This window comes from Cyanistes caeruleus, chromosome 8 (genome assembly GCF_971803275.1).
Source record: "Cyanistes caeruleus chromosome 8, bCyaCae1.hap1.1, whole genome shotgun sequence".
Classification (NCBI taxonomy): domain Eukaryota; kingdom Metazoa; phylum Chordata; class Aves; order Passeriformes; family Paridae; genus Cyanistes; species Cyanistes caeruleus.
The window spans coordinates 35,197,540-35,215,942 of NC_141708.1; the positions used below are offsets into that span (position 1 = coordinate 35,197,540).

Consider the following 18,403-nt stretch of genomic DNA (forward strand, 5'->3'; position numbering starts at 1 on the left):
AAAACAAAGTAAAAAATAAAATAATCCAAATCCCTAGACAAGCAGACAACCCTTCCTCAACCACACCATTCCCTGAGGTCCATGGGTAGGTCAATTTCCTGCAATCACTTTCAGCACAAAGTGAACTAGACTTGGGAAAAGCAGTCTGGGAATCCTCTTGGTTTGTCCTTTCCACACTGCCTCAGCACAGACCTGCCTTTGGGTCCCCCAGTGCAATTTGCTTTTCCAAAATGGAGAGCCCCACCTTCCTGAAGCACAAAATTCAGTGCAACTACAGCTTTCCTCCCAGTCACCTCCTGGCACTTTCTGGGCTATTACCCACAACAAGCTATGGAGAATTTGATATTCCTCATTCTGGGACATCTACAAAGGAAGGAAAGAGCTGAGAATTTGGGAGTGGAGGTGAAGGAAGGGGAAAGAAGAAGTTGGGGGGTTTTTTTTGAAAGCAACTAGTGCTTTTCTGTAGGACTCGGATAATTTAGGCCTGTCTCTAGCGAGTCAGACACAAATGGTACTTAATCCCTCCCCTGAAAACCCGAGGCATGAAGGGGGTTATTCCCTGCACCCATTTCAAAGCATTTAACTCACAACAGCCTCTCTGGGTGTTGCCTGCCCCTCTCCCACTGCCCAGCCAGCTCGGGATCCCAGCACCCCTCTCCCACCTGGTTCCAATAACCCCTTTGAGGGCTTACTGGGCACTGGTGTCTGTCTCCTGCATCCCCAAGGAATTCACTGGGATGCAGCATGCCTGGAGCAAAATGCTCCCCAGCCCTTCTGATCCTCCTCTCCACGCTAGCAGCCCTATTCTCCCATCTCTTTGTCCATCCTAAGTGTCAGTCCTTGCCCGTTCCCTCCCTCCTGGAGGAGTTTTCTCTCCTTCCCCGCTCTCCCCAGGTTATCTGCTGAATTCCACACACGCCTGCACAGACGGGATCAATCCGAGGCTGCCTCGCCTTCAGCTTATCTCTGCTCCAAATGATTGATTTTCCCTCTTTAAGGGTAATTTGCTGGTGAATTCCATGTATTGCAAAAACCCCTGTGAAATCTAATTCAGCCCGACTGGCAGCTGGCACTTTTGGGAGAGAATACTCGTGTGCCGTCAATTCCCCTTTACAGTTTCTCGCCTTGTAGATCATATTTATAGTGCTTGTGCCTGTCATATGCATATATATATGCTCTGGATGAATCATATACTGCCACCTGCACACGCATGGGCACGCAGGATATCCTGGTGGGGGTCTCTGGTGGAGCTCTGTGCAGCAAAGACAGCGTATTCCCATGGCCCAGATTTCCCTTATTTCAAATTCCCCATTTGCCTTCCTCGATATGCTTATTTTAGGGAATTGTTTCGAAATGATTTTTTAAAATGTCAGGCCACGATAGCAGTGCTCCAGACAGCTTCTGCCCTTTTCTTCCTCTTCACTCAACTGAGTCGAGGAGAATCGAGTGGAAGTCGGGATGGGAGAGCTGGTTTCCCTGGCATGCCCTGGCAGAGCTTCCCTTAACAGGCATCCATGCATCTCGGAGCCATAGGGAATGGGGAATGCCCTGAAGGATGCCCTGCTCCTTTTCCTGGATGGCTAAACCCTTGACACTTCTCCCTGTGATCCTGCATCAAGCCACCAGGTACAGAACACCAGCATATCCAAAAAGGACACACACATCCCCCAAATCAACCAGCCCAGCAGCAGATGAGCCCTCGGAATTAACACCAGCCTCTTCCACAGCTCTTGTTCTCAACCTGGAAACAAACCTTGCTGTAAAAGCAGGTGAGCCAATGCATTAATCTTCTGCCTCACACACAGGATTTATTCCCCCCCTGCTGAGCCACCACAATGTGAATGAGAGGAAAACCCAACCACAGCCTGGGGGTGTCCAGTTGAGCTCAGTCAAAACACTGGGAAACCTCAATGGATTTTCATAAACAGCTCTTGAACGTCTTGGGAAAGCCGCTCAGGGGTCTGCTGTCTATCTGTCCAGGAGAGAAACTCAGCTGCACGGCGATTAATGCTTTTTTCTTGGCTCATAGAACCCCAGAACGGTCTGGGCTGGAAGGGATCACAAAGCTCAGCTCATTCCAGCCCCGTGCCTGGGGCAGCTCGGACCCCTTCTGCAAGACAGGTTGAAAACCCTGTGCAAACCCTGTGTACTGATTTCTCTTTCAGTAAGTCCCAGACAATGCAGAACACCAGCACACCTGGTTGAACACCTCTTGGCTGCACCCAAAATCCATTAGTGGGGCCACCTCGGCTGGGCTCGGTTGCCTCCCTCTTGAGGAGCCCCCACCATCCCACCTCGCAGCCCCAGCCAGCTCCTCCTGGAGCAACACCATGCCATGTTTTGGGGGGTGAAAGCTGGGAGTCTGCAGGGTCCTGGCTCCGAGGAAGGGCTTCTCCTTGGAGGCACTCGCTCGGGAACCTTGTGTGAGAGGTTAATGCCAGCCGAGCCACAGAAAGGCACTTACAGCACAGAGGAAAATCCAAGCACAGCCTTTCAAGTGTGCCTGGGAAATGCATTTTTAAGTGCTTTGCTGAATCGTTTAATCTGACTCCTTCCAAAAGCCGTCATTTCAGTTTGTGCAAAACACACCAGAAGGAAGAAAGGCCAAAAACCCCACGGTTAAAAAAGGCTGTGTGGGCCTGGTTTTGAAAAGCCTTGTTTAAGAGCCTTGGCAGCCCACACAGTGCGTGTTAAAGGCCAGACCCATGTGGCAGCCCTTTCCCCAGCTCTACAAAGGCACGATGGCAGGAAGGCTCCCCAAAACCACCCAGACCCACAGGACCCCTGCACGGGGCAAAATCCAAGCGTGGGCTGCTCCCTCACAGCGGGACCTCAACAAGCTGGAGGGCTGAAGGAGCAGTGCCTGAATTTCCTGGAGGGGCCAGAACTAGGCTGGGTGGCCTGGCTCAGGAAATAAGCCAATCTGCCAAGGGGCTCTCCCAGGATTTCGTGACATAAACTGGGAGGCAGGAGACAAACTCGAGCAAAGTGATCTTCCCAAAGACTCCGGTTTTGATTTCCCATGTCCTCAACCCATCTGCTCTCATTTATTTCTCTCCCTGCTTTCCCTGGAGTTGTGTACAGTTCTCTTCTTGTTTCCCTCTGCCCCTTACACAAATGAGTTGTGTCATCTCCAGCATGAAGCCAGCGCTGCCAGAACAGCTCCTGTCAGCCACATCCTCAGTCACATCCCTGCCTGAAGACCTCGGTCCTTGCCAACACGTCCCTCCACGCCTGCATCCACAAGAGGAGAGGCAAGAGAGCCCGCTGCCATCCCAGCTACCTCTAATCCAGATGGTTTGTAAAACCCTCACAGCTCTCACGGGGTACCTGAGCATGCAAAATGTCGATTGTCAGGCAACAATCGAACCTTTCTGCAGTTTTTCCACTGAAAGTTGGTGAGTCTTCGGAGTTCTGCAAATACTTCTGTGGGAAGCAGTGCTGGCTGCAGGTGCAATCCTGCTTCTATCTCACATCCAGAAGCTGGGCATCTTCTCCCTTTTTTCCCCCCCAAAAGTGCTACCGTGACAGTTAACCCAGTTGCAAGCATCCGTGAGAGGAAATAAGGAGGATCCATCACGGGATAATGCAGGAAAAAAAGGTAACCAATTGCTTCTAACTTTCCTCCCTCCAGATATTCCAAGAATCAGCTCTCCTCTGCTTTCTTATCAGTGAAAATAATGCCACGGTCAAAGCAATCCGTGCTTATATGATGGTCTCTGAAGACGTGTACAGTAAAACTCCTTCAGACTCCCTTAGCAAAAGAGATCCTCTCTCAGCAGTTTTAAAAATCTCAGCCAATTCTTTTGGGGAAATCTCAGGAAGTTAAAGAAATACATCAAAAGAACAGCGTGAATTTTTTTGCTGGTGCGATGGGGAAGGCGAGGCTATTTTTTATTCTCCCATTTTAAAATTAGCAAGGCTGAAAAGTGAATTCTTGAATGGGAGTCACTCCACTAAAATGAGCTTTTAACCAGAAATAATGACAGATCCTTCATCCTGGTGGCACAAACAGAAGTGTTACAATGCCCTTCAAGAATGGATCTGCTGACATCTCTCAGCAAGCACGACAGCAGCTCTATTCAGAAGCTATCCTAAGCATCTGTCATATCCATATCTTCTTTATTAGCAATTGACATTTTCAAGAAAAAACAGTCTCTTTATCTGCTTAATAGCTCATCTGCACCTCTTCAGGCTGAACTCATAACTCCTGGACGGTGACATCAGGTTATTAGTTCTGTGTCATAATCACTTCAGATGAAAAAAAAAAAAAAAAAAGGGATTTCTGGGTGGCTCGACGAGATGGGGTGAACTCCACTCAGCATTTGCTGGGGAATAGCAAATCCATCTTCTCAGCCAGAAAAGGCAACTTAAATGATTTACATGTTTAACTCACCCACCAGGATTTTGGGGGATGTTTTGTTTCCTGTTACTTGAAGCACCAGGCAAACATCCTGACGATGTTTTGCCAGGATGCTGGATGGAGCTCTGAGCCACCTGGTCTAGTGGATGCTGTGCCTGCCCGTGGCAGGGGGCTTGGAACGAGATGATCCTTCAGCTCCCTTCCAACCCAACCCATTTATTGTGACAAACCCTCTCCCCTCATCTCCTGCTCAGCCTGAAGAAGAATGGGAACAGCAGGAGCCTGCAGGCAGTGCCTTCCCAAGCGATTTTGGACAGCTCACCATGAGGTGTCAGCACTGGTTTGGAGCAGACACCCGGCAGCGTGGCGGGGCTGGGGGGTGGAACCAGCACACAGGAGCAGCCAGACGTGAACTGCACAAGTCAAATAATCAGAGTAATTGAAGGCTGGGAGCCCAAGGCTGGAAAACAGGCTGCAATCCCAAACACGGCACGGGTCGGCGCGTGACAAATGGGAGCTCCACTGACACGAGGGAGGAACGAGCCTCCAGTGCTCCTGGCTTGTTTGCAGTGATGAACTGATATCCCAGTCCTCCCTAATCTGAGGGGCATCTCCTGCCTCCTCCCTGACAGCAGCAGCACCCGTGCCTCCTGGGACAGAGAGCTCAGGGATCCTTGTCTTTCCTGTCCCTGGCAGCTCCCCCCCTGGGAGCCTGGAGGGAAAACTCCTCCTTTGCTAAACCAGACTGGCAAAGCACTGCCTGACAAGAGCCCTCAGAAGCAGGCAGGGATCAGCCTCCCAGGCAATCCTATTTTCTGGCTCTCAGGGGCTGTGCAATCTTGACTGCATTAGTGCCTGCACACTGTGGAGGGAAACTGGGCTTGGGGTACACAGAAAACCGGCAGCAGCGAGAACTGAAAAGGTGGGTGTTGGGACAGAACCGTGCACTTCATCACGGGTACCTCAGCGACTTCTCCCCAAAACCCCAAAACCAAACCAGCGCTACCCCGCAAAGCAGGGAGAGGATACCTCACCTCATCCTTGTCCTGCACCTGGATGAAGAGGGGAAGGGCAAAGCCCACCTGGGCCAGCTCTGGGATGGACACGCTGTACTCGGAGCTGTTGAACTCGGGCGCGTTGTCATTGACATCAATGACCAGGATGTTGAAGGTGGTGGTGACGCTGGCATTGGAGGGAGTGCGGTCATCGTTCAGCTCTGTTCCCTGCAAGGAGAGAAAACAGGCCAGCCTTTACTCTCCAGGGAGAAAAGTGTTCTCCAGTGAAGAAAGTGTGCGTGGTGTGGTGAGAGACTCACAGCTTTCTCTTCCTCCACTTTGCCAGGGAAGGATGCCCAACTGGCACTGCTGTTGTTACATTAACACATTAACTCCCATCACTCGTGCTTTGTCCCACAACGCTCTCAAAAACCTTCCCAGGGGTACAACATTTCCCTTGGGATGGCTGTGGCCAAGTTCTTCCTTGCCTCTGTCATGCAACAGGTTGGCAGAATCCGGAATCACACAAGAACAAGTAGGAGGTTTCCCTGCCACGAGCATTTAAACAACTACAACAACAATAAAAAATGTCCCTTTTGAGATGTAGGGAAGAGCCCAGAAAAGAAGGGAAGGCTCAACGGGGCAGAGACAACTCCTGTTCTGTCCTCTGCCATCCCTGATGGGGGACTGAGAGCTGACAGTGACCCACACAGTGTGCTGGAAAACACAGGGATGGATAACTAGGGCGCCAGAGGAAAAGAAGACTTAGACCTTAAAATAGGTTTGGAAACACGTGTCTAAATACAGAGCTGAGTCATGAGTCCACATCACACCTCTGTCTCAAGAAGGACTTTAATTCTGCCTTCCCAAAAGGAGGGAGTGCAGATTTTAATGCCAGAGAAGCAAGACTCATGAAACAGCCTTTTCAAGCCGAGTCCCTCCTCTTGTCCTTTGGATAATCTTGCTTTGCTGTGGGCATGGAAAAGCAACGCTATCACGACCCACACGGCTCATTGCTATTCACTGCTTCTGCACACAACAGCAGAACAGGCTGATCCCAGCGAGGAGCAATCCAGCTGTATTTTCACTGTGTGCTCCAGGATGAGTGCAGCAGAGAACATTTTGGGTCCCGGGGATGTGGGACGCAGAGAGCTGGCATTTGCGGGAGGATGCGAAGTTTGTGGGGAGAGGACATGGAAATCTATCAGATCAACAGAATATGGTTGGAACTCCATTGTCATGCAGGGAGGAAAACGGGCGAGTTTTCAGGCTCACAAGCCTTTCCAAGATTAAACAGATATTTTTGTCCCCATTAAAACCAGACAACCCTCCCCCTCTTGATTTTTGAAACTGTAAAAGCCTGAATGATACCAGGGATGGGTGAGGATCTCTTCCTCACACACAAAGCCCCATGGTATGAACTGTGTCTGGGACCTAGAGGGGTGATTTCTCGTCCCTCTGCCCACCTCCAAGGAAGCATCACACTTGCTAAAACAAGAAGGTGATGTGCTGTCTGCCTCCCTCCCAATCAATGACCCTTCCTATGCTGCTGATTTTTCCCCACCCCAGCCCAGCAGAATCTATAGTTCCAAATGTGTTTCCAACCAGCTGCCCAGCTTGGTATTGATTTTAATTACAGGGCTGTGAGCAGAGCCAGGGAACCACTCTCAGGTGGGGCTGGTGGGGCTGGAAAGCCACGCTCCAGTGCCTTTCCTTGACAAGGCAACTTCCAGCATCGCTCCCTCCCCGCGCCGGGCAGGCGGGGATGATGCCCTGTTACACCACTGCCTGCCGACAAGACGAAATGTCGTGTTTATCCAGGGTTTTGGTGGGGAGAAAGAGGGAAAACAGGCAAAAGTAGGCACAATTCAGGTGCCTGTGTATGTGTCTGGTGCTGTATGCAACCCTGGGGCACCTGCACGCTGCCAGCAGGCACGGCCACGGGCGGGACAGCAAAAATGCCCTCATACATCCATGTTGAGTGAATCGTGTTTTGGGCCACCAGACAAGTGGGCTGCGTTTAGTGCCTCACTTGGACAGCACATCGTGGCTCCAGATGCCCAAGAGAACAGCAGATCCCAGGTTTGCAGCGCTACCTGGAGGGGGTGTCCCCAGGCAGGATGTCCTCCCCATCCTGCTCTTCCCGGCTGGAGCAGGTCTCACCTTCACTGTGAGGACGAATCCATTGCTGTAGAAGGGATTTTCCCGGTCCAGGGGCCCATTCAGGGTTAAAGCTCCACTGATGTAGTCCAGTGCAAAGATGCTGTTGGTGTTACCTGAGAAAAATAACAGGAATGTGAGCACAAGCAGCCGGCACAGCTGAACCCAGAAAGTGCTGGAGGAAACAGGGAGGGAAGCAAGAGGGGACCAGCTCCAAGCAGTGGGCTCCAGGATCCTAAGACACCACTCCAACGTGCTTTAAAATGTCATGGCTGCAACACTCCTCTTCTCCTCTCATCTGTCCCAGCTTAGGGCTCAAAATGGAGCTCTCCTTCCACAGCCAAAAGTTGCCAGTGCTGGAGGCAGCTGAAGAATTTCAAAGGGTTTTATTTATTAAAATCTGCAACAGCAAAGCTGAAAGAAGGACCAAATCCAGCTGCTCCCCTCTGAGTGACCACCTGCATTTGCAGGGTGTGGTGGGTTGGGCACAGCCCCTCTCCTGAAATACAGGAGTTAAGGGACATCAGTCCAGGATATTCACAGGGAGGCACAGATGGACCAAGCTCACGAGGAATTCTCCACATAACAGGCAGTGGTTGAGCTGTGGGGCTGAGAGGGATACAAGTCCACATGTACTGAAGGAGAGGCTGCAGAGCTTAAAGAAAGAAAAAAATTCTATCAAGTAATAGAGAAGCCTCACGCAGCTCAGGAATTTCTTAGCTGGATGCATTTGAAGCCAGTGAAAATATCAGTAAAATAGTGTAGTCACTTGCCCTGCTTTTATGCTCTTGCCGTAAGTGTTGACCCTGTGCAGCTGCCTGGTTTTCCCCTACTGGAGCCAAATTTGGCCCCTGTGCCTGTCCCTACATGCAAGCAAGCAGCCAGCATGCCTGGCTGCCTCCACAGACCATTCCCATTCCCATCCCAGCCCAGCCCATCCTTCCCCAGCTTGAATCCTCCTCTGGAATTAGTCCCCCAGGGAGGATTAAGACAAGATGCTCGGGTGCCGTGGCCAGCAGATACGAAAAGGACGATGTCCTGCACTCCAGGTGCTCTCCCAGGACAATGTCCTGCTCGGGAATGCACTCCAGGTGCTCTCCCTGTGAGCCAGACAAAAGCCAGCAGTTGGTGTGTGGAGCCTGGGACACCTGACACCAGCCTGACACCAAAGCAGAGCAGGCTGCTGAATTAGTGATGACCAAGGAGGTTGTATCCAGGCACATGGTCACCCCACACAGCTCCCCTCAGCATCTCAAGGCACGCAGGAACCCCTGAACCAGACGCAGATGGGAGCCAGGAAACCCTGCAGGTACATTCCAGTCACCCCAGCTGAAGGGAAGGAAAAAATAAATCCTGTCTTCTCAATACGTCTCAGCACGAACCAAACACGCACAGCATTTGTCATTTCCCTGGAAGGGAGCTGCAAGACGGATCTGCTGCCACGAAAAGTTGTTTCCCATCATTCACCGTCCACCTTGTTCCCTTCCATCCTCTGTTTGATCACAGCTGCACCTTTCTCAGGATGGCCAAAGCCTTGGGGTCCGGCCATCCCCTGCCTCCCACCCCAGGAGCCACCTGCCCTCTCTCTCCCCCAGAGCCCTAAGAGCCTCAACACCTTTCCTCCCCTTTACTCAGCCACTCTCTCTTCCTCCTGGACCCAATTCCTCCCATTCCTGCCCTTGCTCCTCTCTTCTCTCCATCCCAAATGCCCCACTGACCACTCACAGCTTAATGAGCTGATGCCAGGCTGCTTAAAATATTAGCAACAGCCTTGAGGGTTTTTTCCCTGATCTTTTGCTGCTGGACATGAAGATCTCCAGGCTCCTCCCTCGGACAATTCTCCTCTTTCCATCCTGACTTCCCACTCTGTAATTTATGGCTGACCCCTTAGGAAGCTTCTTCTCATCCCAGCTTTGAAGGACACTCCATGAGATGGGTTGGATTGTGCTGCCAGGTGCTTAAATGCACCAGGACACCAGGTTGCCATGGTAAAGTTTATGCCTTGGGGTCACCTCCCCCTAATATAAAGTTCTGGGACAATGGAATTTAGTGGGATTAGGTCAATAGGGCAGGAATTCGACTAAACACGGCACTGTGTCCCATGTCCTAAAAATGGTTATGCATTTCATATTTGAAAATGGGAAAATACAAAACTTCGACAGCCACAGTCGCTGGTTGAAGGATGGGCAACTAAATTGGGAACCCAAAGGCCTCCCAGGCTGCACATCAGAGACTTTTCTCTGGCTCAGCCTACCCAGCACCATCAGATACTCATCCTGGGGCTTCCTTTCTACTCTCAGAGAATTCCTGGCTTTGCACATTTGCAAATTTAGGGCAAGAGGTGTCTCCAAAACCTCTCCAGCCAACACTTCCTCGCTGCTCTGACCAGTGATCCCTGCTGAAGCCATCACACTGCTGAACAATGCCCATTTCCTGAGACATTTTCCTTGCCAAAATCTCTCTGATCATTTTCATGTGCCTTCACTTTACTGAGAACAAAGGAAAGAACAAAATAGGGCGGGGGGAAAATTAGCCAATTTTGTCTTTCCTCTCTCTGGAGAGACCAGAGGTACAAGCAGGGATGTGGCAGAAATTAAAGGATGGGAAAGGAAAGGCTGAGTAGCAAAAGTGGGGGCAGAGAGAAGGAAAACAAAGCAGAAAATGTTTTAAATATCAGAAAGACAGAGGGAAAGGGGAGAATGACAACAAGAAAAATATTGAGAACTTTGGGACAGCAGCATGAATCCACTTCTGGCAGACTTGTTGCTCCCCCCTGGCAAGGAACAGGCTTACTCAAGACCTACAAACCCAGCTTTTTGTTAAGGGTCAAGAAGAAGGAGAAGCTTCCCATCCATCTGTCCGTGTGCAGGTAGAGGGACAGCAGCAGCTCCTGCATACACTGCAGCCGGGCAGGGGCCTGGGAAGGCAGGCACTGACGGGATGCTGGGTTGGGAGCACTGGGATGGATCACAGGAGTCCATTCAGAGTGTTTTTCCAAGCTCATTGAGGAACGGACGGTGGCATAGGCATCATTTCAGAGAAACACTGCTATAACGAGGGGTTTTATAGATGAGAGCCATAATGTTTAATTGCCCTCAACCAAGCTCTCAGTTTTAAAAGGCCGTTAAAAGTACTGGCTCAAACCTAGAGGAAGGGGGTGGAGGGGAGAGAAAAAGGAAAAAAAAAGGGAAAAAAAGAAAACCCCATCAATATCTCCTCCTTCCTCCCTACCCCTTTAGCCTTTGAGCACCTTTCAAATCCCTTGGAGGGAGAGATGCAGCTACTGCCCTGCTCTAGTGAAGAGCTGCCTGTCAGTCAGGACAAGCTGTTTTCCCAGGGCAGGATAATTTTCCCACCAGGAAGGGCTGCTCACGTTGGGAAGCCGCCGCTGAACTTGGAGCGGGTGACTTTCACGAGATGTGAAAGGGGAACCCATCACACACCTTGCTCCGGATAATTTATTAATCAAAATGTGCTCCGTCAGGGCTCCTCGGGCACCGAAATAGATGCTGTTGGATGTGGTTCACGGAGTCAGCAACAGACACAGTTATTAGCGTATAAATAGTCCATCAGCTGCCAGTGAGCACCGCTGCTCCTCACCTTGAGTTTCTGCCCCCAGGCCGCAGGCAGGGAAGCATTGCCAGGGCAGGGACCTCGCCCCGTGCTTAAATTCCAAGGCAACAAGTCGTTTCCAAAGGAAAACTGGTTATTACAACTGGGAAATTGAGGTGCTGTGTAAAAACAGTGCCCCCTTCTCCTGCTCAGGACTTTGGTTTTGCTGCTCTTCTGGGAAGATGCAGCTCTCTGGGATAGCAGATCTGAGCCCAAAGCTGTGTGCCAGCGCTCCTGCTCACATTCCTGCCCTGCAAACAGGCCTTTTTAGTATCTTTCCCAAAGTATCTTTTAGTATCTTTCCCAAAAGATTTTAGAATCCTGTCTATTCTAGCACAACCAGCAGAACTCCTGATTTTGCAGAGCCGCCAAAGGAGCTCACATCAAATGCGCGCACAAAAGTTTCTGTTTTTAAGTCGGAATGTACAGTACAAGGAAATAAAAGGAGATATTTATCCCCACCTCCCAGGTTTCCTGGGAGCTGTGGCCAAGCACCAGAGGAGAACAGAACCTGCAGAGTTTCTGCTCTGAGTGTAATTCTTCACACAAAAGGATTCTGAGGCTCAGACCTCAACTATCACTCCCCCACGCCATCTAAAAGGGGCTTTTTGACATAAACCTCACATCTCCAGGCTCCACAGCTTTCTAAAATTCCTCCATTAAAAGCCATCTCAGAGCCGGTTGTTTTTGCTGGCCACAACATGAACAGAGGTGGTCCAGGTTCATCTTTCTCCACTGGTTGTCAACATTGAATCCCAGACTGTTTTGGGTTGGAAAGGACCTTAGAGATCATCTCATACCAAGCCCCTGCCACGGGCAGGGACACCTTGCACTAGACCAGGTTGCTCAGCCTTGAAAACGTATTAAATCCTGAGAAGTTAAACAGGAAGTTCCAGAAATTCAACAGAAGAGATGCTTTTGTTTCCTATTTACACATAAAAGGGAATGTATAGTTTTAATTACCCAGGGCCATTTGCTGGGGGACCACCTGCCACGCAAACCATTATCCCAAATCATATCTCTTCCCAATGATTCCCGGATTGCCAGGGAGCCAAAGCCAGGTGCCAACGCGACGGCAAAAAAAGCAGCGTGGAGGAAGATGGGGAGCAACTGAGCCGAGGAAAGAGGGGCTTTGACCGCAGACACCATCTTTGCTTTGTGCTGCCTCATCCTCTTGCATTGGCAGGGTGGGAAAAAACAGCTTTTGATGGATAACCCGGGCGCCAGGCACTTTTCCACCCATCAGCGTGTCCTCCTACGGAAGCGTTCCGCTGTGACGGCTGCCCTTAAATCAGGCGGGAAGGCGCTCCCAGCAGGTGTGATTTACGAGGGCTTCAACACCCCAGCAGCTCACTGGGCAAGCCAAATGTGGGAAAAAGCTGGAGCCACGTAGGGAATAGCAAAACGGGCAGGTCCCCACTTCCAAGGGTTCTCCCCCACCTCCGGTTTAAGGGTTTTAGGGAAGCGGTTTGCATTGCTCTGCCTTCTTTATCAAGTCAGGCCATGGAGGCTGGGGGCTTGGTCTTCATTTCTATCTCCTAATTGTCTTTCTATTAAACTTTTTAAATTTTATATGAAAGATATGTGAACCTCGTTTTTCACAGAGACCTCTTTGGCCACTTGACCTTTCCTCAAGGATTCATGTTGCACTTTCGTAAGGAGGGCAGTGGGGCACTCTGGCTCTCATATGAGCATGGGAAGCTTGTTCTGAGAGCTACTACACTGATTTTCCACTCATATATATATATATGTATGTATATTACATAGAATAAAATTATACAGATGGCATTTTATTCTTTAGCAGGAAATCCAGGAGATGGAGAACAATTCTTTTTAGCTTCCCTTGCACTTTTGAAACTCATGCTTCTATTGCATTGTGCAAATAATGATTTTTAATTCACCTTTTCCTTGGGATGCACCAGTTCAGGGAAGAGAGGCTTTGCTAGAAACCGCATCAGTCCGAAATTAAATAAAATAAAACAATCCACCTGGTGGGGGAACAGAACCCCACCCTAAGGGTTTGTGAATAGCCCCCTAAGGACCATCTCTGACTGAAAGCTCACTCCCTGCTCTCCTGAAGGACTTTCCAAGCCCCAGGAAGGACGGACAGATTGCCCTTGTGCAATCTCCCGCTGCCCATCCATCACCGTACCTGGAGTGTGTCAGGCGAGCAGAGACTGACATGTGGCACCCTTGTCCCTGGCTTAACCCTTCAGTGCCTGCCCAAGCAGCACAGGTCACCTTCACATCCTCCTGACAGAAGGCTCCAAGTGTCCTGACTAGCCTGGAAATAAATGATGCCCAAAGTTTACCCCTAGCAAGCAACACGTGAGTCGATGCGTTTTCCTTTAGCTCACGGGCTAAAGTCTCCTCCCACCTATTAATTAAATTGCTGTTTAACTCAGGCTAGAAATCCTTCCCTTAAGGAGCCAGAGGATTCCCTGTGCCCCAGGCGATGTGCAGAGGCAGCAAATGTGAAAACACACTGCCGTCTGCAGGGCTGATCCTGCCCAAAACGCCAGGGCCCTCCCGGTTTCTGCCGGGAAAATCAATCTCTGTTAGCCCGGAGAGTTCCCCTAAATGAAAAGCCTTATCTAGAACAGGTCGTGTTATACAACAAGTCACTCGCTTTGCCTGGAAAATGAAAGATGATGAGGCAGAGTCCCCGGTACAGAGGCTATCTCCATAAATCTGCCAAAAAGGAGCTGTGGATTACTTTGCTGGATTAATTATCTGTCCTTCAAACAGAGTCCTGACCTGAGCGGCTGAGCATCTCCAACCTGTCAGTGCAGCCGGGGAGGGAGGGCTTCCACAGGGCTCTGGCCACAGGAAGAGCAGCAGGGACACCCTTTGGAGCACTGGGAGCCCTGGCACTGACCAGCCTGTTGGCACGAGGGGCTTGAATTGTGAGGTCTCAGTTTGGATTTCTTTTTCAACTGGGCTCCTTGTAAAGTGCAAGGGGAAAAAGTGCATTTTCCTGGGGTTAAAACACTCTGATGGGAAGGAAGGGGAAGAAACAACTCAATGGCTTTTCCCTATTAGACGTGGAAATGATTCCCAATGCAAGGAAGGACAAGTAGCCAAAGCCATGGCACAGCTACACCAGCGCTCCTCCATCATCTCAACCTTAACAGCTTTGTAAGCTGGCGGGACAAAGTTAGATCTCAAGTCTTATTTTATGTGGTTATGGTTAATCTTTTAGTTTTATTGTGTTCCTGTCACAGGAGGACCTTGTGCTGGAGATAGCTGTATAAATAAGAGCTGCTGCAGTACATGCCCAGACGTGGCTGCCCGAGGGATGGAGCCCAACAGGACAGCAGCAATTCCAAATTAATTTTTAAACCCCACCTCCAAATCGTACCAACGCTTTGGGCATTAACACCGAAGGGATGATGAACGGCCAGGTTGCTTCTCAGCTCTCTGCTAATGCATATACCAGCCAAAAAAAAAAAAGCAGAATCAGACCAGCCACATGCTAACCCTGTGCCCAAAAAACTCTGAGAGCTGGGAAAAGGCATCACCCATCCCTGCTGGGGACTGGGAGCAGCATCACTGCTGGAAGGGAGCTGAAGAGCCAGGTTTAATTACTATTTCCACCAGCCACTTTCACTTTTGCTTACGGTTGGTTTCTAATTTAATTTGCTTCCCCATTCCCATATGTTAGGCTTTTTTTTTTTTTTTTTTTTTTTTTTTTTTTTTGCAAAATTGCCATAAAAATTTTCCAGCTCAGGCACAAAAATCTGCTTGCTGACCTTTACCATTGTGATTGAGGATAATGAGAAATTAATTAGGCTTTACCTGACTGCCAAAAAGCAAATGGCCTGCCTTGGGTGAGAAGGATTTTGGGAGTGCATTAGATGCCAGTCCTGTGTCTGGACTCTCAGACATCAGAAAGTAAAATCAGCTCTGTCCCACAGGCTGATCATTCCCATCCAGCCCCTTCTCCATAAGACCCCGGTGACCACAGGAGAAAGATTCCTGGATAGTTAGGAAAACACTTCGTAATTCTCATGTTTGGGGAAAAAAAAATAAAATAGTGCAAAGTAGTTTAATCACCTTTTTGATCTGTTCTGCTGGATCCTCCAGTGGGAGAGCTGCCCCCACCAGGCAGGGCTGTAGGCAAGGGATAAGCTCTTGCCATACACAAGCAGATGCAGTGATCTGCCTGCAGGTATCTCCATGTTCTACCTGCATCCCAGAGCGTCCTGGTTCCCCTTCCACCACCCCACTGGCCGTCCAGGATGGCCAGGCTGACAGCTATTTTACCATCCTCGCCCTAACTCAGCAACCTCTGCAAAATTAGATTGATGTTTCAGTCCAGTCTCTAGGGAAAAAGGTCCTGTATCAGCCAGAAGACAGTCCCTGCTGCACCTTGGCCAGCTGATACTCACAATCTGGCAGAATCTCTCGAATAAATTGCAGAGGGAATTAGAGGAATAAATAATCCTCGCATCTTCAAAGGCTGGATACTTGCAGTCAGGATCAGTGGACTTGAAAGTCAGGGTGAAATCACCTTGACCCTTGAGGCTGATTAAAAGAGGGTTTGAAATGGCTGGGCTTTAAGGAAAAGAAACTGGGAAATTATTCCTGCACGTGGAGGCAGCACCCAGAGCATGTGGCACAGCGGGAAGGGGAGGCACTGCTGCTGTTTCTTGCTGGGAAGAAGACCCCCAAAAGTGATGCCAAGAAGAGGGTTACGACCCACACCCACCAAGCTGGCCCCTCACTCACTCATGTGCCTGTCAGAAGGCACATGAAAGCCACCACCACTTTAATTAAGCTTCATTCTCTAGCTCTGCGCCCTCATGGGCCCAGTCCTTGCATCATATCTTCTGAAACTCCTGGGAAACGCCACAGAAACCACCAGGAGCCCTTCAGTCCATACTCAGTCCGATTCCCTCCCGGAACAGAAACTCCGTGCCAAGGCGTTGTGCGAAGCCGAGCTGTTTGTGGCTCATCATTAGGAGTGAAAGGCTTCAATGTGAGATATTGAAAATTTGCTTGGAGCAACCTGAGCCAGTGAGTGGAAGATGTCCCTGCTGGGGTCCCCTCTGTGCTCCCCAGACTCACCCGAGACGATGGTGTAGCCGATGCCTCGAGGACGTCCCTTGTCCTGATCCACGGCTGTTATCATCCGCACGGTGGTACCCTGGGGAGGGACAAGGGACAGGGGTCACAGCACTGCTGGGGCTGCCAGAACTACCTGCACCTCTCACCCTGGGCCAGGTGCTGAGGGATAAATCATCCTAGGATGTGGCAGGCCACAGAAAAGTCCCACTGCCTGCCCTTGAAGCAGTTCAGGCTCACTGCTCGTCACTCTGGTTAGCAGCACTCTGCTAGCCCACCCCAGATGTAGCTGGGAATGCTGAGGGCATGACCAGGAGGACACAATTCCCTTTCACCACCACCTCCAGTTTGGTCACTGCACCAGTTTAATCTGCCACTGCCTTCCCAGTTTCAACCTGTCTCCTTCTCCCTCTGCATTCCTCAAATGAGGCACCCCAAGCAATAAGGGCTGCTCACACTGACCATCAGCATCCAGCTGCATAGCTAACTGAGCTGCAGAGATTTTAATTGAGCCCCTCGAGGAGGAGGAGGAGGGCTGGAGAGATGCTGAGGACCAGGGATTGCCCACAGGCAGGAGCTTCTGCCAGCTGCCAGCTCACCCACCTCATCCTCCATCCTGCAGGACGCACTGTTCCTATAGCCCAGCAGAAAGATCCAAGAGTCCCCCTGAACTGACAAGAAGAACATTAAGAGGGGCCCAAAATTCTTGTTTAGCTCTCAAAATAAAAACACCCTGCTCCATAAGTCAACTTCCCCCGCCGCAGTGCAGCGAGCCCCTGTGAATACCAGCACACGCGCGCGCCCGTAATTAATGTAGCGTGAAAAAATTTACAACTCAGCTGTTCTTGTTTTCATTGGCTTATTAACAGTGAGGAAAGCAGCAAATTTTTTAATTTTTCTTTTTTTTTTTTCTTCCCCTCAAAGGAAATGTCAGCAGAGGCGTTTGCATATCTAACGAGGGAGCAGAGCGGGTCGGCTTGCCCCGCAATCCGTCATTTGAAGGCCAAAGGGAAAGCTGTGGCAGAAACATCACCGGTGGAAAGCAGGGACTTGCCGTCCTCCCTGGCTTCCAGATCCGTGTCCCTGTGGGCTCAGTGCTGCTTTGGGCCATAAAGAAGGCTCCCAGGGCCAGGCAGGCTGCCCGTTCCCTGATCTCCGAGGGCATTTCAATGGACTCCTTAAGTAAATCCATGTTATTAACTGAGAACATTAGCCATAAATCCCAGGTCACTGGCCTCGGAGCAGCGCTCGGCTGGTGAGGCTCAGCAGCCGCCCGGAGAGCCTCTAAATTACTGACAATAACTGCGCTTTCCCAAGAGCACAGGGAGAGAAAAAACACTGCAAAAGTGAGGAAGGAGCAGGTGGAACAGGGGAGGTGGGAAGGAGGGCAAAAAGGGGTGATCCATTTCAGTGTGCTCTGTCCCAGCATAGTTTTTGCTTAAATTAAATTAATAATTTAAATTATTAAATTGAATTATAATAAATTATAATTGTGTTGTACTTTATACTGTACTGTACATATAGGTATTTAATTGTGTTATATTTTATATATTGTATTATATGAGTTATTATATATGATGTATTATATTATACATTACACTCATGTTCAGCAGAGTTAAACTCGATGCCACCTCTAACCTCCCATCCCCATGGGACAGATAAGAGCCCCCTCCCGTCCCTGTCACAGCAGGAGAGGCCCCTCCTGGAGGAGCCAAGGGGAAGGGCTGGAGGGAGAGATAAAGGGATGAACTCGGATGTGGCAGCGGGGGAAGTTTGGGAGGGGTGGAGAGGGAAATCTCATTCGGGAATCTCAGCAGCGTGTGCCGTAGAGATGCCCACAGGACAGAAATTACCCAGACATCTGATCACAGCAATGAGGGCTGTGAGGGACCATGCTGAGGTTCACCCTCTGCCCTTGGCAGGCCCGTGATGATAGTATCGTGCTGCTGGGTTTTGGCATTGGGGCTCCTCTCCGTTCTCCTTGCAGCCTCCTGCGTTTCTCCTCCTGTTCCACAAGCACTTCCTGGGGATGACCCATGTTCCACCAGGGTCCAAGAAACACGTGTTGGAGTGGTGCTGGGTTCCCTGCCATCCAGGGATGCTGTCTCCTGGAGCCACAGAGAGATTCTTCACATTCCACTTGGTTTCCATCCTTCCTGACAGGTCTTCCACAAGACTCTTCTGCTGTCCACAAGTCCTGCAGACA

General features: G+C 50.2%; 1 protein-coding gene across 2 annotated transcripts in view; it reads right to left on the minus strand.

The window, feature by feature from the left end:
* Positions 1–18,403, minus strand: part of CDH23 (cadherin related 23) — a 180,162-nt gene that overhangs the window by 78,607 nt on the left and 83,152 nt on the right. For both annotated transcript variants that reach the window (XM_086901349.1, XM_086901350.1), the window contains 3 exons: positions 16,201–16,279; positions 7,522–7,634; positions 5,398–5,586 (listed from right to left, as the gene is read on the minus strand). In XM_086901349.1, the coding sequence (XP_086757475.1) occupies positions 5,398–5,586; positions 7,522–7,634; positions 16,201–16,279 (381 nt within the window). The remainder of the gene's footprint in view (positions 1–5,397; positions 5,587–7,521; positions 7,635–16,200; positions 16,280–18,403) is intronic.